This window comes from Cherax quadricarinatus, chromosome 10, assembly GCF_038502225.1.
Source record: "Cherax quadricarinatus isolate ZL_2023a chromosome 10, ASM3850222v1, whole genome shotgun sequence".
In the NCBI taxonomy this organism is placed as follows: domain Eukaryota; kingdom Metazoa; phylum Arthropoda; class Malacostraca; order Decapoda; family Parastacidae; genus Cherax; species Cherax quadricarinatus.
The window spans coordinates 50950783-50976909 of record NC_091301.1 but is presented as its reverse complement, the minus strand read 5'-3'; the positions used below and the strand labels follow the sequence as shown (position 1 = coordinate 50976909).

General features: G+C 42.0%; 1 protein-coding gene across 1 annotated transcript in view; it reads left to right on the top strand.

Annotated features, from left to right (window-relative positions):
- The window catches only part of LOC128687831 (neural cell adhesion molecule 1-like), a 158923-nt gene extending 133259 nt beyond the window's left edge, over positions 1-25664 (top strand). Inside the window, 2 exon segments of the mRNA XM_070083832.1 lie at positions 6399-6493; positions 24873-25664. Coding sequence (XP_069939933.1) covers positions 6399-6493; positions 24873-25664 — 887 coding nt within the window.
- The last annotated feature ends 463 nt before the right edge of the window (positions 25665-26127 follow it).

Here is a 26127-nt window from a genome sequence, read left to right as displayed (position 1 = left end):
GGTGTCGGAGATGAGGGCAAACTGTATACACTCATTTCTGTTGCTGACTTGCTCCACCTCCCATGGTACTGACGGAACCAAAGATAACACTGTAGATTGGTATATCTGTATCATGAGAGTGTTGGAACTCTTACCAAAACACAAATCGAAAACAACATATCCAGATCTTTCTTTGGCAGTCAGACCAGTGGGACATTCAGAGGGTCTTCACGTTCCAGTAGCACCATCCTGTAAAGATAAATTTGGTTTGGCTACACATAAGGATTCCCATATGTTGCATAAGTGTTACAATCTTCAACTTGTCGGTTTTCAAACCATTTTTCACATCTGTCAGACACTGCAACATCATGGGAACTTGATACAAGGAATTCTTCAACACTTGTCCAAGTTTGACACTGCTGCGTCAACAAACAGAAACTACATCTAGTGACTCAAAGCGTCCTTAACGATTTTGTGTGCGAACTTAATTTATATCAGGGACAGTAAAGCTACTTCATTCAAGACTGTGCAAGTGAAATTTACTGCTACAGAAAAACCTAGAAAATTTAAATTTGAAAAATCAATATGATACTGTTGGGATGTTAATGGACTTTTACATGCTTTGGCGATTATTGATTGGTTCCAGAAAAACAAGTGAGAAAGCAGTCTTACTTCACAACAACAACAACAACACACTACTAAGTCGTCCCTTAGGTGTCGCTAAAGACTTGAAAGAAGTGTAAGAAACAACTCAAAAAATGTCAGTCTGATCGAATATAAGAAGTTTGGTGGAAAATGGAAATGTACAAGGATTGTTTCTCAGCCAGGAAGGTGGATTTACAAAGCATTGCTGTTTCTTGTGATTGTGGAACAACCGGACTACAAAACAACAATACATTCAACGTACGTTGCCAACTAGAGAATCGTATGAAGTAAAAGAGGATGAAGAACCTTCAACTCAGGCTATTAGCCGATCCAGAGGACAGTCTTCTTCCACCCTTACACATCACCATAGGCCTCACTGAAAAATTTCGTCAGAGCTTTGGACATAGTACAGGATTTGCCTGTCAGAAGAGCAGGTTCCCCAGAGTGTGGCCACACTGAAGGAAGATCTCTTCATCGGACCTCAAATTCGGATGTAACTGAATGTGCTTGATTTTGAGGTAAATCTCCCCAAAATGCTGAGCTGAGAGAAAGGATGGCGTTCAAGAGCTCTTGCGCTGGTTGATTGTGCTGTCATTACAGTAATGATCACATATATACTATACAAGGGCAACTGGAATAAGAACATAAGAACATAAGAAAGGAGGAACACTGCAGCAGACCTGTTGGCCCATACTAGGCAGGTCCTTACAATTCATCCCACTAACAAACATTTGCCCAACCCAATTTTCAATGCTGCCCAAGAAATAAGCTCTGATGTGCAAGTCCCTCTCAAATCCAACCCATCCCACTCATGTACTTATCCAACCTAAATTTGAAACTACCCAAAGTCCCAGCCTCAATAACCCAACTAGGTAGACTGTTCCACTCATCAACTACCCTATTTCCAAACCAATACTTTCCTATGTCCTTTCTAAATCTAAGCTTATCTAATTTAAATCCATTACTGCGGGTTCTCTCTTGGAGAGATATTCTCAAGACCTTGTTAATATCCCCTTTATTAATACCTATCTTCCACTTATACACTTCGATCAGGTCTCCCCTCATTCTTCGTCTAACAAGTGAATGTAACTTAAGAGTCTTCAATCTTTCTTCATAAGGAAGATTTCTAATGCTCAGGAAGATTTCTAATCATATCTGCTGGGATGTCTGATGTTCTTCAAGAGTCATCATTTCTGTCATTCTCACGCTGATTTTTTAGGGTCCAAACCCCATTGACGTTAGTGATGAATATGGTGATTATTATTATTATTATTATTATTATAATCATGGGAGAGCGCTGAACCCAAGGGATTATATAGCGCACTTACCGGAGGGGGGGGGGGAAGGATTGGAAGGTATTCGGGCTCAATTCAGGGAACTGGAGCACAGACCCAACCCATCCACACCAACTCATGAACATTCCCGGCCTATTTTTAAAGCTATCCAAGATTCTCGCTTCGATGACACTTGGACTTTGTTTTACTCATTTACAGCTGTCTCTTGCTGATCCAGTACTTCCCTCAACTGAAATGAATGACTCGCAGGTGAGACCCACAAGTGGTGAGCAGGGAAGTGGGAACAGACGACGAATAGCTCTGGAAAGAAACGTTTTGAGCCGTAAAGAAAGAGCCAGAGCTGAACCCAGTCGTAGATCATTGTAAGGCAGATGTAGATGAGCATAAAAAAAAAACGGGTCACTTGCTGTGTTTACATCATGATAATGTAATGTACAAAAGGGCGACAGATAGGCAGTGGATCACTGGATAGAGAGGCAGCCTTAACATTCTCGAGTTATCCAACTTGAACCCATTAGGTGAGTCAGTCGTGTTAGTCAGTGAGACTCCTGCCACGCTCTTTCCTATGCCCACTTCTGGTGCATTTGCTGAGAAACTAGTATAGGTAAGAGAATAGTAGAGGTGTGTTCTTAACTTGTATGGCTATTGAAGATCAAGACAGCAAGATTGAGGACATCTAAGAAAATGGCCGATGGCGGAAAGAGGGAATTGACTGAGGAATTTCAATCAAGCAATGTCGAGGCAAAGGAAAAAGAGATAGACAAGAAAATCCCAACTATCCCGACAGGATAGGAAGTGGACAGGATAACTAATCGATGAGATAGAAGTATTCCAGAGACGGTGAGTGACATGATACTAGACATCACAAGAGACTGACAGCCAACATACGCTTAACAGGTCAGGAGGATGGATAAAGCAGACACGGTAAATAACCCAGGGGAAACAAAGGGTGAGAGAGCTACCTTCACCAGACAAGATGAGAGACAAGAAACAAAAATTGATGTTAGTAAGATAGGAAATGGGGAAACAAAGGAGTGTTTGGGATTGTATTAATAGTTATACATCATTGGAGATTTGAGGAACTATGAGACAGGGACTCGGGAGGTTCAGGAAAAAGTTGAAAATACTGTAATGTCCAGAGAGACAAAACTAATAATGGAAGTATATAATGCAACAATAAAAAATTGAAAACGAAGACAATATGCGCATGCAAATAAACAGACACACACACACACACACACACACACACACACACACACACACACATCTCACGATCACGAAGGAACAAGAGTGGGAAAAAAAAGGCTAAACGAGTTTTACAGAGCAGTGGAGAAGTGGTTGTCTGCTGAGAGCAAAAAATAAGAGAAACGAACTACAGTTGCTGAGGCAGATACAAATCCTGGAGGAGGAACTGAAGGAGATGAACTGAGAAATGGAGACAAGGACCAAAAGGGGCAAGGAGATGGGAACAGGAACATCAGCAAGGGGGCTGATAGAAGGAAAGGAGCTAAGGAGTAGTTTGCAGAAATGGTATCAGGTCACCAGGAGATGATACGGGAACAGCAAAGGAGCTGATGGAGTCTGATACAGAGATTCAGTAAGCATGTAAATAAGAAGACGGGAGGGAGAGGTCACTGATCATTCATGGGCTTGAGGCTGAAGGAAGGACTTATAATGAAAGACGACTGGCAGGGTGAAACCGAAATTAAAAATATATTCAGAATAACAGAAGAAAAGGACATGTCGCAGGTGACAAATAATCAGAGATTTGTGGTATTTGAGGGAAAATCCGCCCAGTCAAATTGACATTCACGACAGAAATAGTACAAAACAAGGTCATACAGCAGAAACCACAGTTAAGGTCCTCGTAAAAATACAAGCGTGTTTACCTCGACTGCTACAGAATAAGAAGGAAACGGAAGCAACTGAGGCAGAAGCGAGACAGGGCATGCATCGAGAACAGGCATGAAAGCTCAGCTTGGGGAGCCTACCTACCCTGAACCCCTTGCCTCCCTCCCAGCTTCACTCAATAACCCAAAACAAACCACACTTCACACTAACAGTCCCCACTTCACCACCCCCAAGCGCAAATACAACCCTCACAGGAGCCTCACATAAAATCAAACCCTGCCTTTGTGTACACATAACCCTCACTAACTTCCCCCTCCCAGACCCATGGGTAAAGACCAGGGACACAAGAACCTACAACCCAGACTAAACATTGGAAAAGTAGCTGAAGGTATGGTACCTCAACACAATTCCAATAACTAACAAGAGCGAGGAGTAGCATGAACGAATCATGGAGGCATCCCCAGACATCATAGCACTCTCAGAGAAAAAGCTTAGAGATGATGATAGATGCGATTTTTCTAACTGATTATCAGATCCTGAGTAAAGATAGATGGAACAGAGGGAAAGGAGGAGTTGCACTACTCATCAGAAACCAGTGGGTTCTGAGGGGAAGGGAGGACTGGTGAGAGAGGAAGCAGATGACTACATAGCAGGAACATTTCAGACTGGGGATCCCAGGATGTTGATAGCAGTGATGTACAACCTGCCACTGAACTGCAAGAGATCAAGACAAGAGAACAATGAGAACAACAAAGCAATGGTGGATACACTAGCTGAGGTGGCCAGAAGGGCACACATCGGCAGTGCAAAATTACTCATCATGGGGGAACTTTAACTACAAGAAGATTTGGCAAAGAAAACCTGGGGCCACATGTGAGACCAGACAAGTAGAGGGCTAAGATGCTGGGGATGGTACTAGAAAATATCATGCACCAGCATGTTAGAGACACAACTAGAAATAGAGAGAAGAGAATGAACCAAAGAGGCTGGACCTCATATTCACCTTGAATAATTCTGACATTGGGGATATTTCACATGAAAGGCCCTTCGAGACTAGTGATCACATTGTCCTGAGTTTTAAATACCTTGTAGTAGGAGGCGGGGATCACTAGTAGAAGTAAGAGTGCAATAATTTGGGAAGTACTGCAGCGAGTCTACTGGTCCATGCTAGCAGGTTCTCTCGGTTCCAACTCTTCTCACTCATTGCTAGTAAAGACAAGAAGAGAAGTTGTCGTATACCATTCTTGTCATTACTAGTAGTTAATAAAGCTGTGGAATATTTTCACTACCAAGATACCGTTGTGTTGCTGTGTCAGACAAGCATGATGAAGCATAAACCTGCAAGCCTACTGGAGAGTTTCTCGAATTCTTGCTTTCTTAGTACTGCAAGTGGTCTCCGCCTCCTGCTAAGTCTTGGAGACCTCTACGCCTCACCTTCGGCAGCTTTTCATTGTTCCAGATTATAAAGCTGAGCACTTCTCCAGACTGAGGGACTGACAACCCCCAAAAGTAGTTATACATGGTTGGTAGACTGATTACATCATCTTCGTTACTTCGCCTGCTGTCTCCAATTTAATCTCTTCTGTATTTGACGGAAGAAGCTTACTGCATAGGCGAGTCTTTTCAGTCGACCATAAAGACACCTAACTGTTGCACATGAGTCTAACTCGGCAACTTGTCTGTATTATACCATTTTAATCACAGGAGACTGGATGTTAGCACCTCACACCTGTTGCTACTGTTCCTCTAGCGATAAGTAGGTGACTAGGTGTTAGTATCTTAGGTATATTGCCACTGTTCCTCTAGCAGTAAGCAAGTGACTAGGTGTTAATACCTTATGCATGTTGCCACTGTTCCTGTATCAGTAAGTAGGTGACTGGGTGTTAGCACATTACACATGTTGCCACTGTTAATCTAGCTGTAAGACGGTATCGGGTTCCTAGCATCTTACACTTGTTACCAATGTTCGCCTAGCAGTTAGTAGGTGACTTGAGTGTAGACAGTTGAAGGTTGCAGCCTGAGGACGGAGGGTAACAGATTTTAAACTGCAATAAACTAAGTAGAAAATACCATATATTGCTATATGTTATCAATGATTTTAATGTTCTTTTCATAAAGATGGAGATATTTTTCTTTAAAAAGATAGTGACGGATAAGGGGAGTGAGGATGTAGGATGTTACTGAGACAGTATTGTATGTATCAGAGTTGGTGGTAAAGAGTGTTACTGGGGAGAGTGAGAGTGTAGGATGTTACTGAGATAGTATTGTATGTATCACAGTTGGTGGTAAAGAGTGTTACTGGGGAGAGTGAGAGTGTAGGATGTTACTGAGATAGTATTGTATGTATCACAGTTGGTGGTAAAGAGTGTTACTGGGGAGAGTGAGAGTGTAGGATGTTACTGAGATAGTATTGTATGTATCACAGTTGGTGGTAAAGAGTGTTACTGGGGAGAGTGAGAGTGTAGGATGTTTCTGAGATAGTATTGTACGTATCAGAGCTGATGAAGAGTACGACTGAGTGAGGATGCAGGATGTTACTGAGATAGTATTGTATATCAGGGCTGATGAAGTGTGCCACTGAGAGAGTGATGATGCAGGATGTCACTGAGACAGTATTGTATGTATCAGAGTTGGTGGTAAAGAGTGAGGACTGTGAGCTGGTGTGCAGCAGCCAGGATGAACATATCGACAACAAAGAAGTGAACGAGGCTGACCCATTCCTGGTAAGTGTTTCCAGTCCAAGTTATTGTTTTCCAGGTAAGATATTTCCCTGCACAATAATAGTTACCTCGATTGTGACTTTCATAACGTGACTCACTTATCTCTGGCTGACAAATTACTCCACCTGTGACTTTGAAATTATTGAATTATTCTTGTTCTTATTAAATATTTACTAACATTAACTCAGTTAAAATCGTAATAAACGATAAACAAATAGAAAGGATAACGAGGGGCTCGAACCTTGGTCCCGAGATTAACAAGTCCAGCTCTCAACTGCACAGCTGGCTGGCTATTAAGCTCTGAACTCCGGTTCTGTTTATTCATCGAGAGTCGTTCATCACAACATAATGTGTCAATCACAGATTGCAGTCACTTAACCTTGACTACCTGAACCTGTACAGTTATAGGTACCACTCAACCACAAATTCCATAAGAAGCTAGCACACTTGAGGCTCACTGGTGTGTTAACTAGCCTCTAGTGGCATCTGTGGGTGACTGGGCTAGCAAGAAACATGGCTTGTGACCAGGTTATCTACCTGCTTCTCCCGAGTTAGGTATCACATCACTAGCATGATACCTGAGACAGGTATCACCTTACTAGTAAGATACCTGAGTCAGGTATCACCTCAATATTATGATACCTGAGTCAGGTATCACCTCACTAGTATGATACCTGAGTCAGGTATCACCTCATTGGTATGATACCTGAGTCAGGTATCACCTCAATATTATGATACCTGAGTCAGGTATGATACCCGAGTCAGGTATCACCTCATTGGTATGATACCTGAGTCAGGTGTCACCTCACTAGTATGATACCTGAGTCAGGTATCAATCACTAGTATAATAGCTGAGTCAGGTATTACCTCACTAGTATCATGGCTGAGTCAGGTATCACATTACTAGTATGATAGCTGAGTGAGGTATCACCTCACTAGTGTGATACCTAAGTCAGGTATCACTTCAAATACTAGCATATAAAATACGCTTCTCTTGCCTCTTCTCCCTGATCCCCTGAAGATGTCTGTCACCACGTGAAAGTACTCGGGTTTTCCTGCTTGTTTTTTCATTGTGGGTTTCATCTTACTGAAGCATCCTCTTCCTGAAGGCTCCATCTTACTCAAGAATCATCATCCTGAAGGCTCCATCCTACTCAAGAATCATCATCCTGAAGGCTCCATCCTACTCAAGAGTCATCATCCTGATGGCTCCATCCTACTCAAGAATCATCATCCTTAAGGTTCCATCCTATTCAACCATAATCCTCCGGAAAGTTCCATCTTTTACATCGATCAGCCTCCTGAAGGTTCCATCCTACGGAACCATCCTCCTCCTGAAGGCTCTATTATATGCAACCATCATCCTATTGAAGGTATAATCCTGCCCAACCATCATCTTCCTTAAGGTATAATCCTAACCAACCATCCTCCTGCAGAAGGTATAATCCTACCCAACCATCAATGTGAAGGCTTACTCAGCCCTGTAACAACTTAAGTCAGTATTACTCAGGCTGGCTCCTCCTCAGGAAAATTAATAAATAGAAAAAGAAATAATGACAGACAAACATAAACACTTTATTATATATAAAATATAAAATATAAAACACTTAAATATGAAATATTAATCCTACATTAAAGAAAATGAAAAATGAAAAATATAAATGATAACTGAATTCAACGCTAATATATATAGGGGTGTCTGGTGTTGGTGACACTGTGTTGTTGAAATCGTAGCCGTTGCTGATGATGGGGGGAAGGGGTCGCAGGTGTTGGTTACGACCCACTGGCTAGTTCTTCACAGTATAGCCTTGAGTATTATATCCCGATGACAGGAAAGCAGGTTCTTTACCGCTGCAATGATGAGGGGTTACGTCCTGCAATTTCATACAGGTGCACAGGTAATTAAATCCAAAAAGGGGAAGTCTCAGGACGTTAATCCATCTCCACCAGTTCTTCTCGTTGATTGACAGGTGACCCTCTCTGTCATCCAAGCTGAAAATATAGACAGGTTACCCACTGCTTAAATAATCACTCTCCATGATAAGTACAATACCTAAAAGATGTGGTGATTATTACAACAGTCAACATAGAGCAAGGCTGAAAAGACTAAGTTTATTATTGGTCAAAAGTGAAGCTTTCAACCCATAAATCCACTAGAATACAAGGCAGGCATGTACTTACAGTAGTGCTGGGAGCTGTGAGTCTAGTGATTACTGATTGGACCAGAGCCCCACAAGTCACCTTTGGGGGGGGGAAGGAGGAGGGAAGGGATAGCGGGAGCTAGACTGACTCTACCTTAACAAGCAGCCGGCAGTCAAACTATCACTTTCGGGGTGGGGGAAAAAGGCGGGAATAGCGGGAGCTTGACTTACCCTACCTTAACAAGTAGCCGGCAATGAAACTATCACTTTCGGGGAGGGGGAAAAAAGGTGGGAATAGCGGGAGCTTGACTTACCCTACCTTAACAAGTAGCCGGCAATGAAACTATTGTTACTATATACTCCCTCGCTACTCCTATCTATTGAACTTTTCCCTCACACTCCCCCTTACCAAGACTTATAGTCAAGGAGTATAAGAAGAATAGGTGAGAAAAAAGTTCTAACATGTGGAAGTCGCGTAAGGCAACAAATCTTCTACTAACTGTCACGACTTAACCAGTCAGAGAAATAATTGGATGAACCATTGATATACACAATATGGAACTTAAAAGCCTGGAGTGCCAATGTCCACCTCAAGAGGCGACTGTTGGTTCCCTTAAAAGTTTCTAGGTATATCAAAGGTTTGTGGTCCGTTTCTAAAGTGAATTCTTTTCCCAGCAAATAAAATTTAAGTTTGGAGATACCCCACACAAGGGCTAAACATTCCTTTTCTATGGTGGAGTATCTCGTTTCTGCGGGAAGGAGTTTCCGGCTTAGGAAGCATACAGGGAAGGGAGTACCATCATAGTATTGTAGTAACACCGCACCTAAGCCAGTATTGGAGGCATCAGTTCTTAAACAAAATGTTTTATTAATATCTGGAATCTTAAGTATAGGGTCTTTCGAAAAGAGACTTTTAATCTCATTAAACTTTTCCCGAGCTACGTCGGAAAGTTCAAGAGGTTCCTTCACAGACTTTTTAAGGAAGTCGGATAAGATGCCTGTAAGATTAGTAAGGTTCGGGATAAACCATGCATAAAAATTTACAGAACCAAAAGCTACGCATGAGCTTCTTGGTTTTGGGGAATTTAAATTCTAATAAAGCTTTGATCTTACTGGGGAGAGGCTGCAGAGTGTTATTAGAAAGTATCAGTCCAAGATATCTAATCTTGAACATTAAAATGGTATAAAATACCGACAGGTTGTTAGGTAAGACACATATGCAACAGTTAGGTATCTTTATTTCGAAACGTTTCGCCTACACAGTAGGCTTCTTCAGTCGAGTACAGAAAAGTTGATAGAAGCAGAAGATACGATGTAATCAGTCCATCACCCTTAAAGTTTTGAGGTGGTCAGTCCCTCAGTCTGGAGAAGAGCATTGTTCCATAGTATGAAACAATATGGAGATGAAGTGACAGGATGGAGCCTTATATAGCGCCAAGAGGTGAGACGTAGGTCACTAGAAGAGGTAAGAACTCAGATGTTGGGAGGTCAGGTCCCTCTCAAATCCAGCCGTTCTCACTAGTGGAGGTTGTCGAAGTTGATTGCAGGTCTGTACCAAGGTACCCTTGTGTTGCAGTGTCTGACAGATTGAACATTAAAATGGTATAAAATACCGACAGGTTGTTAGGTAAGACACATATGCAACAGTTAGGTATCTTTATATTGTTTCATACTATGGAACAATGCTCTTCTCCAGACTGAGGGACTGACCACCTCAAAACTTTAAGGGCGATGAACTGATTACATCGTCTTCAAGTATCTTCTGCTTCTGTCAACTTTTCTGTACTCGACTGAAGAAGCCTACTGTGTAGGCGAAACGTTTCGAAATAAAGATACATAACTGTTGCATATGTGTCTTACCTAACATATCTAATCTTGTTATACCCAAGGAAGCATTTCTTCGGCTTGGCAGTGAGGCCATGCGAGCGTAACCTACGCAAAACTGATGTTAATGTTTGGATATGTTCGCCCCACGTGGATGTCATTACGTAAATGTTATCAAAATAAACTGAAACATTTGGCATATTACCCAAGACCTTTCTCATCAGTTACCAAACCGAAGGGCATAGTTCTATATTGCATCAGTCCTTGGTGTGTAGGGAAAGTGGTGTACTGCTTAGAAGAAGGATCTAACATTACTTGATGATATGCCTGTGCAATATCAATCTCTGAAAAGAAGGAAGCGTCATAAAATTTGTGTAGATCGCTATCTATTAAGGGCATAGGCTCAGCATCCCACCGAGTTATAGCATTAAGGCCTCTGAAGTCAATAACAAGTCTATATGAATTATCCTCCTCCTTAACCATGACTACTGGTGAACAATATGAAGATACTGAAGGTTCAATGATCTTTAGTTTTAATAATTTGTCTACCTCTCGGTCAAAAGCATCCCTAAGGTGGACTTGAACTGGGTATAATTTTCGTTTGATAGGATTGTCCGTCACTAAGTCAATCTTATGGACTACCGTGGAGGTAACACCTGGAATATCAGTAAAGACGTCTGAAAAGTTACTCACACATTGAAGTAGTTCATGTCTCTTATGGTCATCCAAAGATTCATTAATATTAATGTTGTTAGGTAAGACACATATGCAACAGTTAGGTATCTTTATTGTGAAACGTTTCGCCTACACAGTAGGCTTCTTCAGTCAAGTACAGAAAAGTTGATAGAAGCAGAAGATACTTGAAGACGATGTAATCAGTCCATCACCCTTAAAGTTTTGAGGTGGTCAGTCCCTCAGTCTGGAGAAGAGCATTGTTCCATAGTATGAAACAATATGGAGAAGAAGTGACAGGACCTCAAAACTTTAAGGGTGATGGACTGATTACATCGTCTTCAAGTATCTTCTGCTTCTATCAACTTTTCTGTACTTGACTGAAGAAGCCTACTGTGTAGGCGAAACGTTTCACAATAAAGATACCTAACTGTTGCATATGTGTCTTACCTAACAACCTGTCGGTATTTTATACCATTTTAATGTTCAATCTGTCAGACACTGCAACACAAGGGTATCTTGGTACAGACCTGCAATCAACTTCGACAACTTCCACTAGTGAGAGGGGCTGGATTTGAGAGGGACCTGACTTCTCAACATCTGAGTTCTTACCTCTCCTAGTGGCATACGTCTCACCTCTTGGCGCTATAAAAAGCTCCATCCTGTCACTTCTTCTCCATATTGTTTCATACTATGGAACAATGCTCTTCTCCAGACTGAGGGACTGACCACCTCAAAACTTTAAGGGTGATGGACTGATTACATCGTCTTCAAGTATCTTCTGCTTCTATCAACTTTTCTGTACTTGACTGAAGAAGCCTACTGTGTAGGCGAAACGTTTCACAATAAAGATACCTAACTGTTGCATATGTGTCTTACCTAACAACCTGTCGGTATTTTATACCATTTTAATGTTCAATATTAATGTTGGTTGCGCCCGAGTGGTCAAGAGTCACCAAGTCATGTAGTTCTTCATCATAGTCTGAGTTAGAGGTGTCAATTACGCACACTTTACATTCTTCAGTTGTCTTATCAAGTTCGTGTTGAAAAACTAAGTCAAAGTTATTAAGGCAGTTAACCGAATTTCTTCGGTAATATTTCTTAAGGATGTTGATATGATAAAGCTTAGGTTTCCCCTTGACTTCTATGAGGTAGTCAACTTTCCCACAAATTTTTAATACTTTATATGGACCTTTCCATGCTACTAATAATTTATTTGACTTTATAGGCAAAAGTACAAGAACTTCATCCCCTACTTTAAAACTTCTCCTCTGACTTTTGGAATCAAAATAGGTTTTGTACTGGTCCATTGACAAACTTAAGTTTTTCGAAACTATGTCAGAGGTCTCCTCAAGTTTGGATCTAAGGTCAAGGAGAAACTGGTAAGAAGACTGAACCTCAGCATGTACCTCCTCATTAGTCCATAAGTCATGAAGGATAGACAGTGGACCTCTGGCCTGTCTACCATAGAGAAGTTCAAAAGGTGAAAACCCCAAAGAGTCACTGGGAACTTCCCTCATGGCAAACAAAGCACAGGGTAGGTAACGATGCCACTCCTTAGGTTTAAGGGAGCAAAGTTTCCTTAAAATGGACCTGAGAATCGAATGCTGGCGCTCAATCCTCCCATTACAGCTGGGATGATAGGGTGTGGTGAAGAGAGGCTTCACTCCCAGAAGTTGGTAAAGATGTTGCATTAAGTCAGACGTGAATTGTGTCCCACGGTCAGACAAAATTTCTCTAGGGATGCCCACTCTGGAGAAGATGGACAAAAGGGCTTCAGCAACCTCTGTAGTGGTTATGGTCTTTAAGGGTATGGCTTCAGGGAAACTCGAAGCATAATCAACTAATGTTAATATATATCTATGTCCCCCAGATGAAAGTGGAGATAAAGGATCAACGATGTCAATAGCTACTCTTTCAAACGGTACCATAAAGATAGGCATTTTGATCATAGGTACTCGCCTGGTACCTCGGGAGGATGACAGTTGGCAAACTTTACACGATCTACAATAGGTAGTGACATCTGAGGACATTTTTGGCCAAAAATAGGTTTCCCTAATTTTATTTAAGGTTTTACGATGCGAGAAATGTCCGGCTACTAGCAGGTCATGAGCCATTTTAAGAACAGTCTCTCTGCATTGACTTGGAACAGCTAAGATGGAATAGTTTATCTCATCTGAATTTAATTTGAATACTGACTTGTACAAGATACCTTTTATATATTCAAATTTATATGAAAAGTTTTTCCTTTGGATAACTTGATTTTGTTTAGCTGCATTATGACAATTCTGAAGAGAAGGGCAATTACGTTGCAAATTGACAAAGGAGTCCTTCGATTCATCTAAAGGCTTGAAGTTAGGGAAAATCAAAGGATGGACAGAAGGAGAAGCCTGGGCTTTAGTCTGAGCCCTAGTCAAGACATTTATGGTATCGGAGGTGATATCTTCACTTTCATCTAACAAGTGAACCGGTGATCCTACTACCTCGCTTTCGAGAGTAGCATCAATGGTTTTTAGTCCCACATGAATCTCACAAGACATTGTCTCATCTGATCTTTCAAGGGGCTTCTCTGACTCTACAGGAAGAGGATCTGAAAAGCTTATGTCCACCTTTGGCGATGAAAGGTCAACCTCAGAAGGAAGAATGGCACCTTTTACATTACCTATTAGTACAGAGCAAGAAGTGATGGGAGCTAGTACGGCTTCAGACCAACCTGTGAACCATTTAGACCTAATGTAACAACGGATGGTAGGAAAAGTGTCTGTACGGCCCAAGTAGTCTGAAAGTATAGCAGAGGAATGAGTTTCTTTAAGGTTAGGGAACAGCTTATCAGAAATGACTATACATGTGCATCCAGTGTCTCGTAAAATGTTAGATACATTAAGTCCATTAACTGTTCCTGAACAGAAGGGTGCTTGGTCATTACAGTCTTTAAAACATCTTCCAATTTTTTGGACCTTCTTAGAAGGACAATCTGGACGTTTATGTCCCTTAACACCACACAAATGACAAACAGGAATAAAAGAAGTCATTCTACTTTCCATTAGAGGCTTTGATTTCTTAAGGTCTGATGAACCCTTGCCCTTAGGGTTCGATCCCTTTATGTCTTTATAGGAATTGTGAGCCTCAGCATACAGGTCAGCAGCCTCAGCAACTTCCTCAGCTTTAATCAAGTTACGTTCTCTGATGAATGTTCGTATCTGATGGGGAAGAGCTGTCAGGAACTGGTCAGCAACCATGAAGTCTCTAAGAGATTCATAACTGTGATCAATTCCTAAACTCTCTATCCAAAAGTCGAACAAACGAAAGAGTGTTACCTGTAACTGTTGAAAGTTCTGGCCAGGCTGTAAGGTGGCATACCTGAAATCTTTCCTGTAAGAATTAGTGGTTTTTTGATATGCTTTAAGGATTGCCTTCTTCAGTAGGTTATAATTACATATGATATCCTGCGACAAAGTTGCATAGATATTCAAAGCTGTACCAGAAAATAACATTCCTAACCTGGTAGCCCAGGTGTTAGCAGGCCATTCACAGAGGGTAGCGGTATTTTCAAACCTGATAATGTATGAAGTTATGTCTTCCCCCTCTGTGAAGGGAGGTAAATTAGGTGTTGGAATATGTGTACTGACTGCACGTTGTTCCATTACTCCTTCCTCTAATTGTTGTTGTGTAAGAGTTAACTTTTTATTCTCTAATTCAAGGCGAGATTTTTCGAGCTCGCGATCCTTTTCTCTCTCTATTAACTCAAGTTCTCTAGCTTTTTCCTCATGTTCTCTAGCTTTTTCCTCAACTTCTCTATCCTTTGCTCTTTCCTCAAGTTCTCTTATTTTAGCCTGTTCCTCACGTATTTTAGCCTGTTCCTCATGTATTTTAGCCTGTTCCTCTCGTTCTCTAGCTCTTTCTTCACGCTCAAGTCTATCACGCTCCTTTTTGTCTTCTCTTTCTCTTTCTTACTGTCTTTCTTGGATTTCTCTCTCAATTCTCTCTCTCTCCTTTTTCTCCTGTCTTTCAAGGTTCTCTTTCTCCTTTTTCTCTTCTCTTTCGATTCTCTCTCTCTCTCCTTTTTCTCTTCTCTTTCAATTCTCTCTCTCTCTCCTTTTCTTCTTCTCTTTCCCTTTCTGTCTCTCTTCTCTCTCAATTCTCTCTCTTTCAAGTCTTTCCTGGATCTTAGCACTAATGAAAGATTCTAAATTTTTCCCTGTTATTCCTAACTTACTTCCAGCGTTCATCCAAAACTGGTATTCATCCATGCTTGCAAGAATAACTTAAACTATCAGGGGAAATGAAAAGGGTATTAAAGAAAACGGAGGGTTCAATTCCTGCTCCGTTCAAACTGTAAATAAACCAGAGGGCTCGATCCCTGCTTCAATTAAACAATATGTATTAATTAAAACGAAGGGTTCTATGCCGGCTCCGAGCAAACAGTAAGTAGAATGGGGTCCCTTGACCATCCAATCTTCTCGCCAACAAATCAAGAGTGTCCAACGACAGTTCCCATGATAAAATAAAGAGCTCAATGAAACAAATTGTCACTGGAAAATCTCGGGTCCCTAGAGTCTAATCCTCCAAAGTGTTTCAAGCTCGAAAAGGTGGCAGAATTAACTATTATATCCTGCCTGACTTGACTTACAATAAATTGAGACTATAACAATCACCAAATCTTTTAAATACCTGTACCGTAGTCCTACCATAGAGAATGATTACTCATGGCTGGTGGTAACTGTCAGTGGTATGCAGCATTGAAGTTCCAATGGTAGATTCGATACGGAATTTAATCTTGATTCTGTCGAGTTGTATCCTGGCAAGGTCGCCACTTGTGAAGGCTTACTCAGCCCTGTAACAACTTCAGTCAGTATTACTCAGGCTGGCTCCTCCTCAGGAAAATTAATGAATAGAAAAAGAAATAATAACAGACAAACATAAACACTTTATTATATAGAAAATATAAAATATAAAACACTTAAATATGAAATATTAATCCTACATTAAAGAAAATGAAAAATGAAAAATATAAATGATAACTGAATTCAACGCTAATATATATAGGGGTGTCTGGTGTTGGTGACACTGTGTTGTTGAAATCGTAGCCGTTGCTGATGATGGGGGGAAGGGGTCGCAGGTGTTGGTTACGACCCACTGGCTAGTTCTTCACAGTATAGCCTTGAGTATTATATCCCGATGACAGGAAAGCAGGTTCTTTACCGCTGCAATGATGAGGGGTTACATCCTGCAATTTCATACAGGTGCACAGGTAATTAAATCCAAAAAGGGGAAGTCTCAGGACGTTAGTCCATCTCCACCAGTTCTTCTCGTTGATTGACAGGTGACCCTCTCTGTCATCCAAGCTGAAAAGATAGACAGGTTACCCACTGCTTAAATAATCACTCTCCATGATAAGTACAATACCTAAAAGATGTGGTGATTATTACAACAGTCAACATAGAGCAAGGCCGAAAAGACTAAGTTTATTATTGGTCAAAAGTGAAGCTTTCAACCCATAAATCCACTAGAATACAAGGCAGGCATGTACTACTTACAGTAGTGCTGGGAGCTGTGAGTCTAGTGATTACTGTTTGGACCAGAGCCCCACAAGTCACCTTTCGGGGAGGGGGGAGGAGGGAAGGGATAGCGGGAGCTAGACTGACCCTACCTTAACAAGTAGCCGGCAATGAAACTATTGTTACTATATACTCCCTCGCTACTCCTATCTATTGAACTTTTCCCTCACAATCATCCTCCTGAAGGTATAATCCTACCCAACCATCATCCTCCTGAGGGTATAATCCTACCCAACCATCATCCTCCTGAAGGTATAATCCTACCCAACTATCATCCTCCTGAAGGTATAATCCTACCCAACCATCATCCTCCTGAAGGTATAAACCTGCCAACCATCCTCCTCCTGAAGGTATAATCCTACCCAACCATCATCCTCCTGAAGGTATAATCCTACCCAACCATCATCCTCCTGAAGGTATAATCCTACCCAACCATCATCCTCCTGAAGGTATAATCCTACCCAACCATCAACCTCCTGAAGGTATAATCCTACCCAACCATCATCCTCCTGAAGGTATAATCCTGCCAACCATCCTCCTCCTGAAGGTATAATCCTACCCAACCATAATCCTCCTGAAGGTATAATCCTACCCAACCATCATCCTCCTGAAGGTATAATCCTTCCCAACCATCATCCTCCTGAAGGTATAATCCTACCCAACCATCATCCTCCTGAAGGTATAATCCTACCCAACCATCATCCTCCTGAAGGTATAATCCTGCCAACCATCCTCCTCCTGAAGGTATAATCCTACCCAACCATCATCCTCCTGAAGGTATAATCCTACCCAACCATCATCCTCCTGAAGGTATAATCCTGCCAACCATCCTCCTCCTGAAGGTATAATCCTACCCAACCATCATCCTCCTGAAGGTATAATCCTGCCAACCATCCTCCTCCTGAAGGTATAATCCTACCCAACCATCATCCTCCTGAAGGTATAATCCTACCCAACCATCATCCTCCTGAAGGTATAATCCTGCCAACCATCCTCCTCCTGAAGGTATAATCCTACACAACCATAATCCTCCTGAAGGTATAATCCTACCCAACCATCATCCTCCTGAAGGTATAATCCTTCCCAACCATCATCCTCCTGAAGATATAATCCTACCCAACCATCATCCTCCTGAAGATATAATCCTTCCCAACCATCATCCTCCTGAAGATATAATCCTACCCAACCATCATCCTCCTGAAGATATAATCCTACCCAACCATCATCCTCCTGAAGATATAATCCTACCCAACCATCATCCTCCTGAAGATATAATCCTACCCAACCATCATCCTCCTGAAGATATAATCCTGCCAACCATCCTCCTCCTGAAGATATTCTACCCAACCATCATCCTCCTGAAGATATAATCCTACCCAACCATCATCCTCCTGAAGATATAATCCTACCCAACCATCATCCTCCTGAAGGTATAATCCTTCCCAACCATCATCCTCCTGAAGGTATAATCCTGCCAACCATCCTCCTCCTGAAGATATAATCCTACCCAACCATCATCCTCCTGAAGATAAAATCCTACCCAACCATCCTCCTCCTGAAGATATAATCCTGCCAACCATCCTCCTCCTGAAGATATAATCCTACCCAACCATCATCCTCCTGAAGATATAATCCTACCCAACCATCATCCTCCTGAAGATATAATCCTGCCAACCATCATCCTCCTGAAGATATAATCCTACCCAACCATCATCCTCCTGAAGGTATAATCCTACCCAACCATCATCCTCCTGAAGATATAATCCTACCCAACCATCATCCTCCTGAAGGTATAATCCTTCCCAACCATCATCCTCCTGAAGGTATAATCCTGCCAACCATCATCCTCCTGAAGATATAATCCTACCCAACCATCATCCTCCTGAAGGTATAATCCTTCCCAACCATCATCCTCCTGAAGGTATAATCCTGCCAACCATCCTCCTCCTGAAGATATAATCCTACCCAACCATCATCCTCCTGAAGGTATAATCCTGCCAACCATCATCCTCCTGAAGATATAATCCTTCCCAACCATCATCCTCCTGAAGGTATAATCCTGCCAACCATCATCCTCCTGAAGATATAATCCTACCCAACCATCATCCTCCTGAAGGTATAATCCTTCCCAACCATCATCCTCCTGAAGGTATAATCCTGCCAACCATCCTCCTCCTGAAGATATAATCCTACCCAACCATCATCCTCCTGAAGGTATAATCCTGCCAACCATCCTCCTCCTGAAGGTATAATCCTACCCAACCATCATCCTCCTGAAGGTATAATCCTGCCAACCATCATCCTCCTGAAGATATAATCCTACCCAACCATCATCCTCCTGAAAGTATAATCCTTCCCAACCATCATCCTCCTGAAGGTATAATCCTGCCAACCATCCTCCTCCTGAAGATATAATCCTACCCAACCATCATCCTCCTGAAGGTATAATCCTGCCAACCATCCTCCTCCTGAAGGTATAATCCTACCCAACCATCATCCTCCTGAAGGTATAATCCTGCCAACTATCATCCTCCTGAAGGTATAATCCTACCCAACCATCATCCTCCTGAAGATATAATCCTACCCAACCATCATCCTCCTGAAGGTATAATCCTTCCCAACCATCATCCTCCTGAAGGTATAATCCTGCCAACCATCATCCTCTGAAGATATAATCCTACCCAACCATCATCCTCCTGAAGGTATAATCCTGCCAACCATCATCCTCCTGAAGATATAATCCTACCCAACCATCATCCTCCTGAAGGTATAATCCTGCCAACCATCCTCCTCCTGAAGGTATAATCCAACCCAACCATCATCCTCCTGAAGATATAATCCTACCCAACCATCATCCTCCTGAAGGTATAATCCTGCCAACCATCATCCTCCTGAAGATATAATCCTACCCAACCATCATCCTCCTGAAGATATAATCCTACCCAACCATCATCCTCCTGAAGGTATAATCCTGCCAACCATCCTCCTCCTGAAGGTATAATCCTACCCAACCATCATCCTCCTGAAGATATAATCCTACCCAACCATCATCCTCCTGAAGATATAATCCTACCCAACCATCATCCTCCTGAAGGTATAATCCTGCCAACCATCCTCCTCCTGAAGGTATAATCCTACCCAACCATCATCCTCCTGAAGATATAATCCTACCCAACCATCATCCTCCTGAAGGTTCCATCATTCACTTATTCTTACCCACCAGTTTTTTTTAAGGTTGTAAATTATCAGAAGTCTGACTCTTCTTTCATCCCATTAATCTTACGTCTAGTTTTTTGCTCAACAATGTAGTAAATATTATATCATAACATTGGTATTCACATGTGTCTCATTCCCTCGTCCCTTTCATGTTTGTATTTTTACTGACGTGTCCCATGTGACATGTGTTTGTTGTCTTGTAATGCTGAGTTTGTGGTTTTGTGAGATAGGTCTTCCGTTTCTAGTTTGTTAGATGGTTTCATGGCTGGAATGTAGCTCCTGGTCATGATTCCTAACTTGTCACGTGTCTTGTAATACCGTGAGCATTGTTGCATTTAATCTTAAAACTCTAGGAATTTTGCATTCAATACGTCTTTATAATTATCGTTTTTTTCCCTGTCTAATATGAGACTGAAGAAGTACTTCCTGGAATCCCTATAACCGTCTTTATCTTCCATGCCATTGTTTACCTGTCTCTAGTCTTGTCAATATTCCATTCCTTCCCGCTTTATCAAGTTTGCATATTTTGATTTATTTTTCCATATTTCTTTGGTTTCTTCAGTAGATTAATTTCATCACGTTCATTTCCTATATTCTCTCCTTTTAGCTTATTCCCACAATTTCTGGACTAATCTCATTGCAGATATCTCTATCTTCTACAGTATCTTCGCATTCGTTTTCACCAGTGGGTTCCACTATGGGAATACAGTCTCGAGGAAGGGCTTGCCGTTAGTAGAGAATGAATCTTCGTGGAGATTCCTGAAGGTTAATATTGATTCGCTAAGCGAGCATTTGAAACAGTGTTTATTCAGTTAGGTCTGGTAATATGCTCGGCACTATGCTCATCCCTAGGTGCTCATTGTCATGCTTCTCGCCATTTGTTCCCTGAGTTCATACTCAGTTAATTGTTTTGTTCCTTCTTCCTCCATTTTCCGTTACTTAATACTTCGTTGAGTTCGGTTGCAGGAACAGTTTGCCAGACCATTATTTTGCAGTTTGTCTACCCCCACTTGTAGCCTTGTCTGCATCGATTTTTATTAGTATTAAATTCTCATCATCCCTACACAGGTATAATCTGACTCAGTCTCCTTTAATGTTATTCACATATACCAAAAACAATACTATTGATAGTGCCAACCCATTTAGATCTCCATTTGTTACACTTGCGTATTCAGACACACATTCTTCAACAATCAGCGTCATCACATCAATTTTTCTTTGATATTCTGTACTACAGTTCCTTCTATGCATTCATGCAACTCAAATTTTTTTTGTCTAAATTTCTTCAATGGTTTAGCATCACAAGGTTTCCTTGGAATCTTGGGAAATTCGGTGCCTCTTTCCCACTCTCTCTCTTCTGTCTTACTTCTCTTACTCTCATGGAACTCCAACCAGTTTGCGATGAAATGTATTCGATTTCTAAACGAGTGCTAGCAATTGTTTATTAAACCATTTCCCCTCTAAATGACCACCATTTCTGGTTCTTTTATGGTGATTCTGGGCTCTTTATAATATTTTGTTCATGTCTTCCTTCTAAAATGCATAAATAACATTAACAGTTTTCTAGATCACTGACAATTTACATTATCGATGTACTTGTAACGGACATTGCTAGTTTGATATGAATGGTATAAAATACCGACACAATGGAAATATAAACACATAAGCAGCATAATGTCATCCTCTATTAACATTGCTAGTTGTTCACACTAAGTTTCTGCTCCATAGTGACACTTAGCTCATATTTTTATATATCTATATGCAGATAACTAACATGTTAATTCTAATGTTTTCTTTTTCTCTGTGTGATGTGATGTGGTTACACCTGTGTCTCTTAAACTTTCTAGTGCTACACCTGTGTCTCTTAAACTTTCTAGTGCTACACCTGTGTCTCTTAAACTTTCTAGTGCTACACCTGTGTCTCTTAAACTTTCTAGTGCTACACCTGTGTCTCTTAAACTTTCTAGTGCTACACCTGTGTCTCTTAAACTTTCTAGTGCTACACCTGTGTCTCTTAAACTTTCTAGTGCTACACCTGTGTCTCTTAAACTTTCTAGTGCTACACCTGTGTCTCTTAAACTTTCTAGTGCTACACCTGTGTCTCTTAAACTTTCTAGTGCTACACCTGTGTCTCTTAAACTTTCTAGTGCTACACCTGTGTCTCTTAAACTTTCTAGTACTACACCTGTGTCTCTTAAACTTTCTAGTGCTACACCTGTGTCTCTTAAACTTTCTAGTGCTACACCTGTGTCTCTTAAACTTTCTAGTACTACACCTGTATCTATGACTGGAGAAATACTTCCTAATATCCCTGTGGCTCGTCTGAGTCTTCAACTTCCAAGAGTGACCCCTTGTGTCTGTGTCCCTTCTCTGGAACATCCTCTCTGTCCACCTTGTCTATTCCACGCAGTGTGTGTGTGTATGTCTACTCATCTAATTGTGACTGCAGGGGTCGAATCATAGCTCCTGGCCCTCCTTTCCACTGGTCGCTAATAGGTCACTCCCTGCCCCGTGAGCTATACCATACCTCTTCTTAAAGCTATGTAGGGATCCTGCCTCCACTACATACATCACTTTCAAGACAAATCCTGAGGGTGAAATAGTCTCTAACATCTCTGTAACTCGTCTGAGTCTTGAACTTCCAATTGTGATCCCTTGTTACTGTGTCCCATCTCTGGAACATAGTGTCTCTGCCCACCCTGTCGACCTCTCTCAGTATGTTATATGTCGTTATCATGTCCTCCCTATCCTTACTGTCCTCCAGAGTAGTCAAGTCGATTTCCCTTAACCTCTCCTCGTAGGACATGCCCCTTAGCTCCGGAACTTGTCTTGTCGCAAATCTTTGCACTTTCTATAATTTCTTGGTGTGTTTTGCCAGGTGTGGATTCCTAACTAGTGCTTCATACTCAATATGGGTCTGACGTACACGGTGTACAACGTACTCAACATTTTTAATGAGATGTCAGAATGTTATTCTTAGGTTTGCTTGGCGTTCATATGTTGCAGTACTTATTTGGTTGATGTGCGCCTTAGGAGATGTGCTCGGTATTATACTTACAAAAATATACTTTTCCTTAAGTGTGATTTGTAGTTTTTGTCCACCTAGTCTGTACTCTGTCTGCGGTCTTCTTTGCCCTTCTCCGATCTTCATGACTTTACACTTGGTGAGGTTGAACTCCAGGAGCCAGTTGCTGGACCAGGTCTGCCGCCTTTCCAGATCCATTTGTTGTTCTGCCTGGTCCTCCTCCAACTGAATACTCCTCATTAACTTTACATCATCTGCAAACACGGACATTTCTGAGTCTATTTCTTCATTCACGTCATTCACATATACCAGAAACAGAACCAGTCCTTGGACTGACCCCTATGGAACCCCGCTCATCACAGGTGCCCACTCTGACACCTCGTTACGTACCATGACTCGCTGATACCTTCCCCTCAGGTATTCTCTGATCCACTGCAGTGCCTTCCCTGTTATATCTGCCTGGTTCTCCAGCTTATGCATTAATCTCTTGAGTGGAACTGTGTCAAAAGCCTTCTTACAGTACAAGAAAACGCACTATACCCACCCTTGTCTCTCTCTTGTCTTACTGCTATCACTTTGTTATAGAACTCCAGTAGGTTTGTGACACAGGATTTCCCGTTCCTAAATCCAAGCTTTCCAGGTTCTCCACCACTCTTCTGATAATCGTCTCCATGACTTTGCATACTATACATGGCAGTGACACTGGTCTAGTTTACTGCTGCATGTCTGTCTCCCTTTTTAAAAACTGGGACTGGATTTTCTTTCTTCTGTACCTCAGCTAGCCGTCCTGTTTCGATAGATGTGTTGATGATTGTTGTTAGTGGTAGACATAGTGCCTCTGTTCCTTCTCTTAGGACCCACGGAGAGATGTTATCCGGCCCCATCGCCTTTGAGGTATTTAGTTCGCTTAGTAGCCTCTTCGCCTCCTCCTCGGTTGTATGTATTGTGTCCAGCAATATTGTGTCCAGCAATTGTACATATTCATTTCTGGCTCTTCGACTACTCTCCTTATTCACCTGAGTCCTTCGAATTCTATTCTTCCATTCTCTAGTGTACTTGGTTTTAGCCTCTCTACACCTTCTCATTACTTCTGTTGCCTATGGGTACAAATCTCTCCTCTGCTTCTTTGCATATTGTTGTCACATATTCCATCATCTAATTTACTGATTTTACTGCTAGCTCTCTGTGCCACTGAACCTCATGCAGGAAATTCCTAATGCCTTTGTAGTCCCCTCTCTTGTAGTTTTCCTTCATCCTGCTTTTCTTTCCACATGTAAATCTACTATGTATTCGAAGCTCAGAACCACGTGGTCACTGGCCCCGTGGGGCTTTTCACATGTGATGTCTTCAATATCTGTACTACTCAAGGTGAATACCAGGTCCAGTCTTGCTGGTTCGTCCTCTTCTCTTTCTCTGGTAGTGTCCTTAACGTGTTAATGCATTAGGTTCTCCAGTAACACCTCCATCATTTTAGCACTCCACGTTTCTGGGTCTCCATGTGGCTTCAGGTTCTCCCAGTCAATTTCTTTGTGATTGAGCCAATCTGACCACTTCCGCCAGTGTGACAACCATCGCTCTGTTACTCTCATCATATTCTTGTCTTGGCCTCCTGCTATTCTGTGGTGGGTTATACTTTACTGTACTCACCACCTTGGGACTTCCAGTCTGAAGTGTTCCTGTTATGCAGTCTCATGCCTCTCCTCTGCCCTCTCAACTCCTCAAAATCCCATTGGTTTTTGATGAGCAGTGATACTCCTCCACTCCTCTCTGCTCCCTCTGTCTTTCCTGAGGATCTGATATCCAGTTGGAAAGGTGGTATCTACTGCGTGTGTGTGTGTGTGTGTGTGTGTGTGTGTGTGTGTGTGTGTGACGGATCAGACTTATAAGAGTGTATGAGAGCAGGTGTCAGTGTTAAGTAACTAGTGTATATGCTCACTTTTCTCCAGGTCACATCTGAGTGCAGCACGGGAACAGCTTCTACCCCAGCCAGCATGGGCGGAGGGGCGGTGTTCACAATCCCCGCCCACATCCCGCCCCCACCACAGTATTGCTCTGCCACATGTACCGATCTGTCACCTACCCAGCACGCACTACAGCACACCTTTAGTCCTCAGCATAATATCCCATGCTCCTCTGGTAGCCAGTACACACTTCCACGCTCCTCGGAATGTCAGCACTCTCTTCACCACTCTTCAGGTATTCAACAATCTTTACTACGATCATCTCCAGTCCAGCATTGTCTACAGCGATCTTTCTCGGCGGAGCGTGGAGCAGGGAACAGCATGGGGTCCCAGCAATGCCTACCCCGAGCATCATCACCAGTACACATCCAGCACCAGGAAACTCCTGCCACCTTCTCTGTAGATCATTCTACACATACCCAGATCATCTACACCACAGGAACAGATGCCTCTCTGCAGTGGCCTCTGCAGAAACCTCAGGTACCTGAGGTTGCTGCTATCAGCTACGTGCAGCCTCACCCAGGTCTTGATGGCGACGGTCCACCCATCATAACCACCACACACATGGGTGCGCATATGCATGTGTCGCATCACAAGGACTTAGGGGTGACCACAAATCAAATGGAGAGGAAACCACAACTTCAGAGGACTTTGGTGTCGCAAGGGAGTATAGAGTACACAAGTGAGCCCCTCAACACGCACTCAAGTCCTAAGAGCAGAGCCAATCATGTCAAATGGACCGCTGGGCCCACTGATGGAGAGGAAAGTGCTGTGTAACCTCTTGTGAGCCCAAGTTTCACTGCTGTGGCCCTCGACCCGGAGGCTCTACTATATACTGTGTTTCCCTGACACTTAGTCTCACGTCAAGTAAACATGTAAGTGGGAACTCGCAGAACTGTAAATAATAAATTAGACAGAACCACAAAGAGAGAGCAATTTACATCCCCAAAATGTTAATCCATAATTTTATATCCTCTAATAATATTTTACATACATTAACACTGGTACTAAACATCCCATCTGAACTATTTTGAGAAGTGTTGGGGGCTCGATCCCCCTTCCACTAATCGCTAGCAAACTTGTCTAACTATATACAACTGAGAAGTAAATTACATGGCATCCGTGACGATTTTAACTAGAGAAAACATTCTTATATTTCTGCTACTATTACTGACACTTCTACTATCATTGCTACCTCATTACTGTCACTACTGCTACTATTTCTATTACTACTACTGCC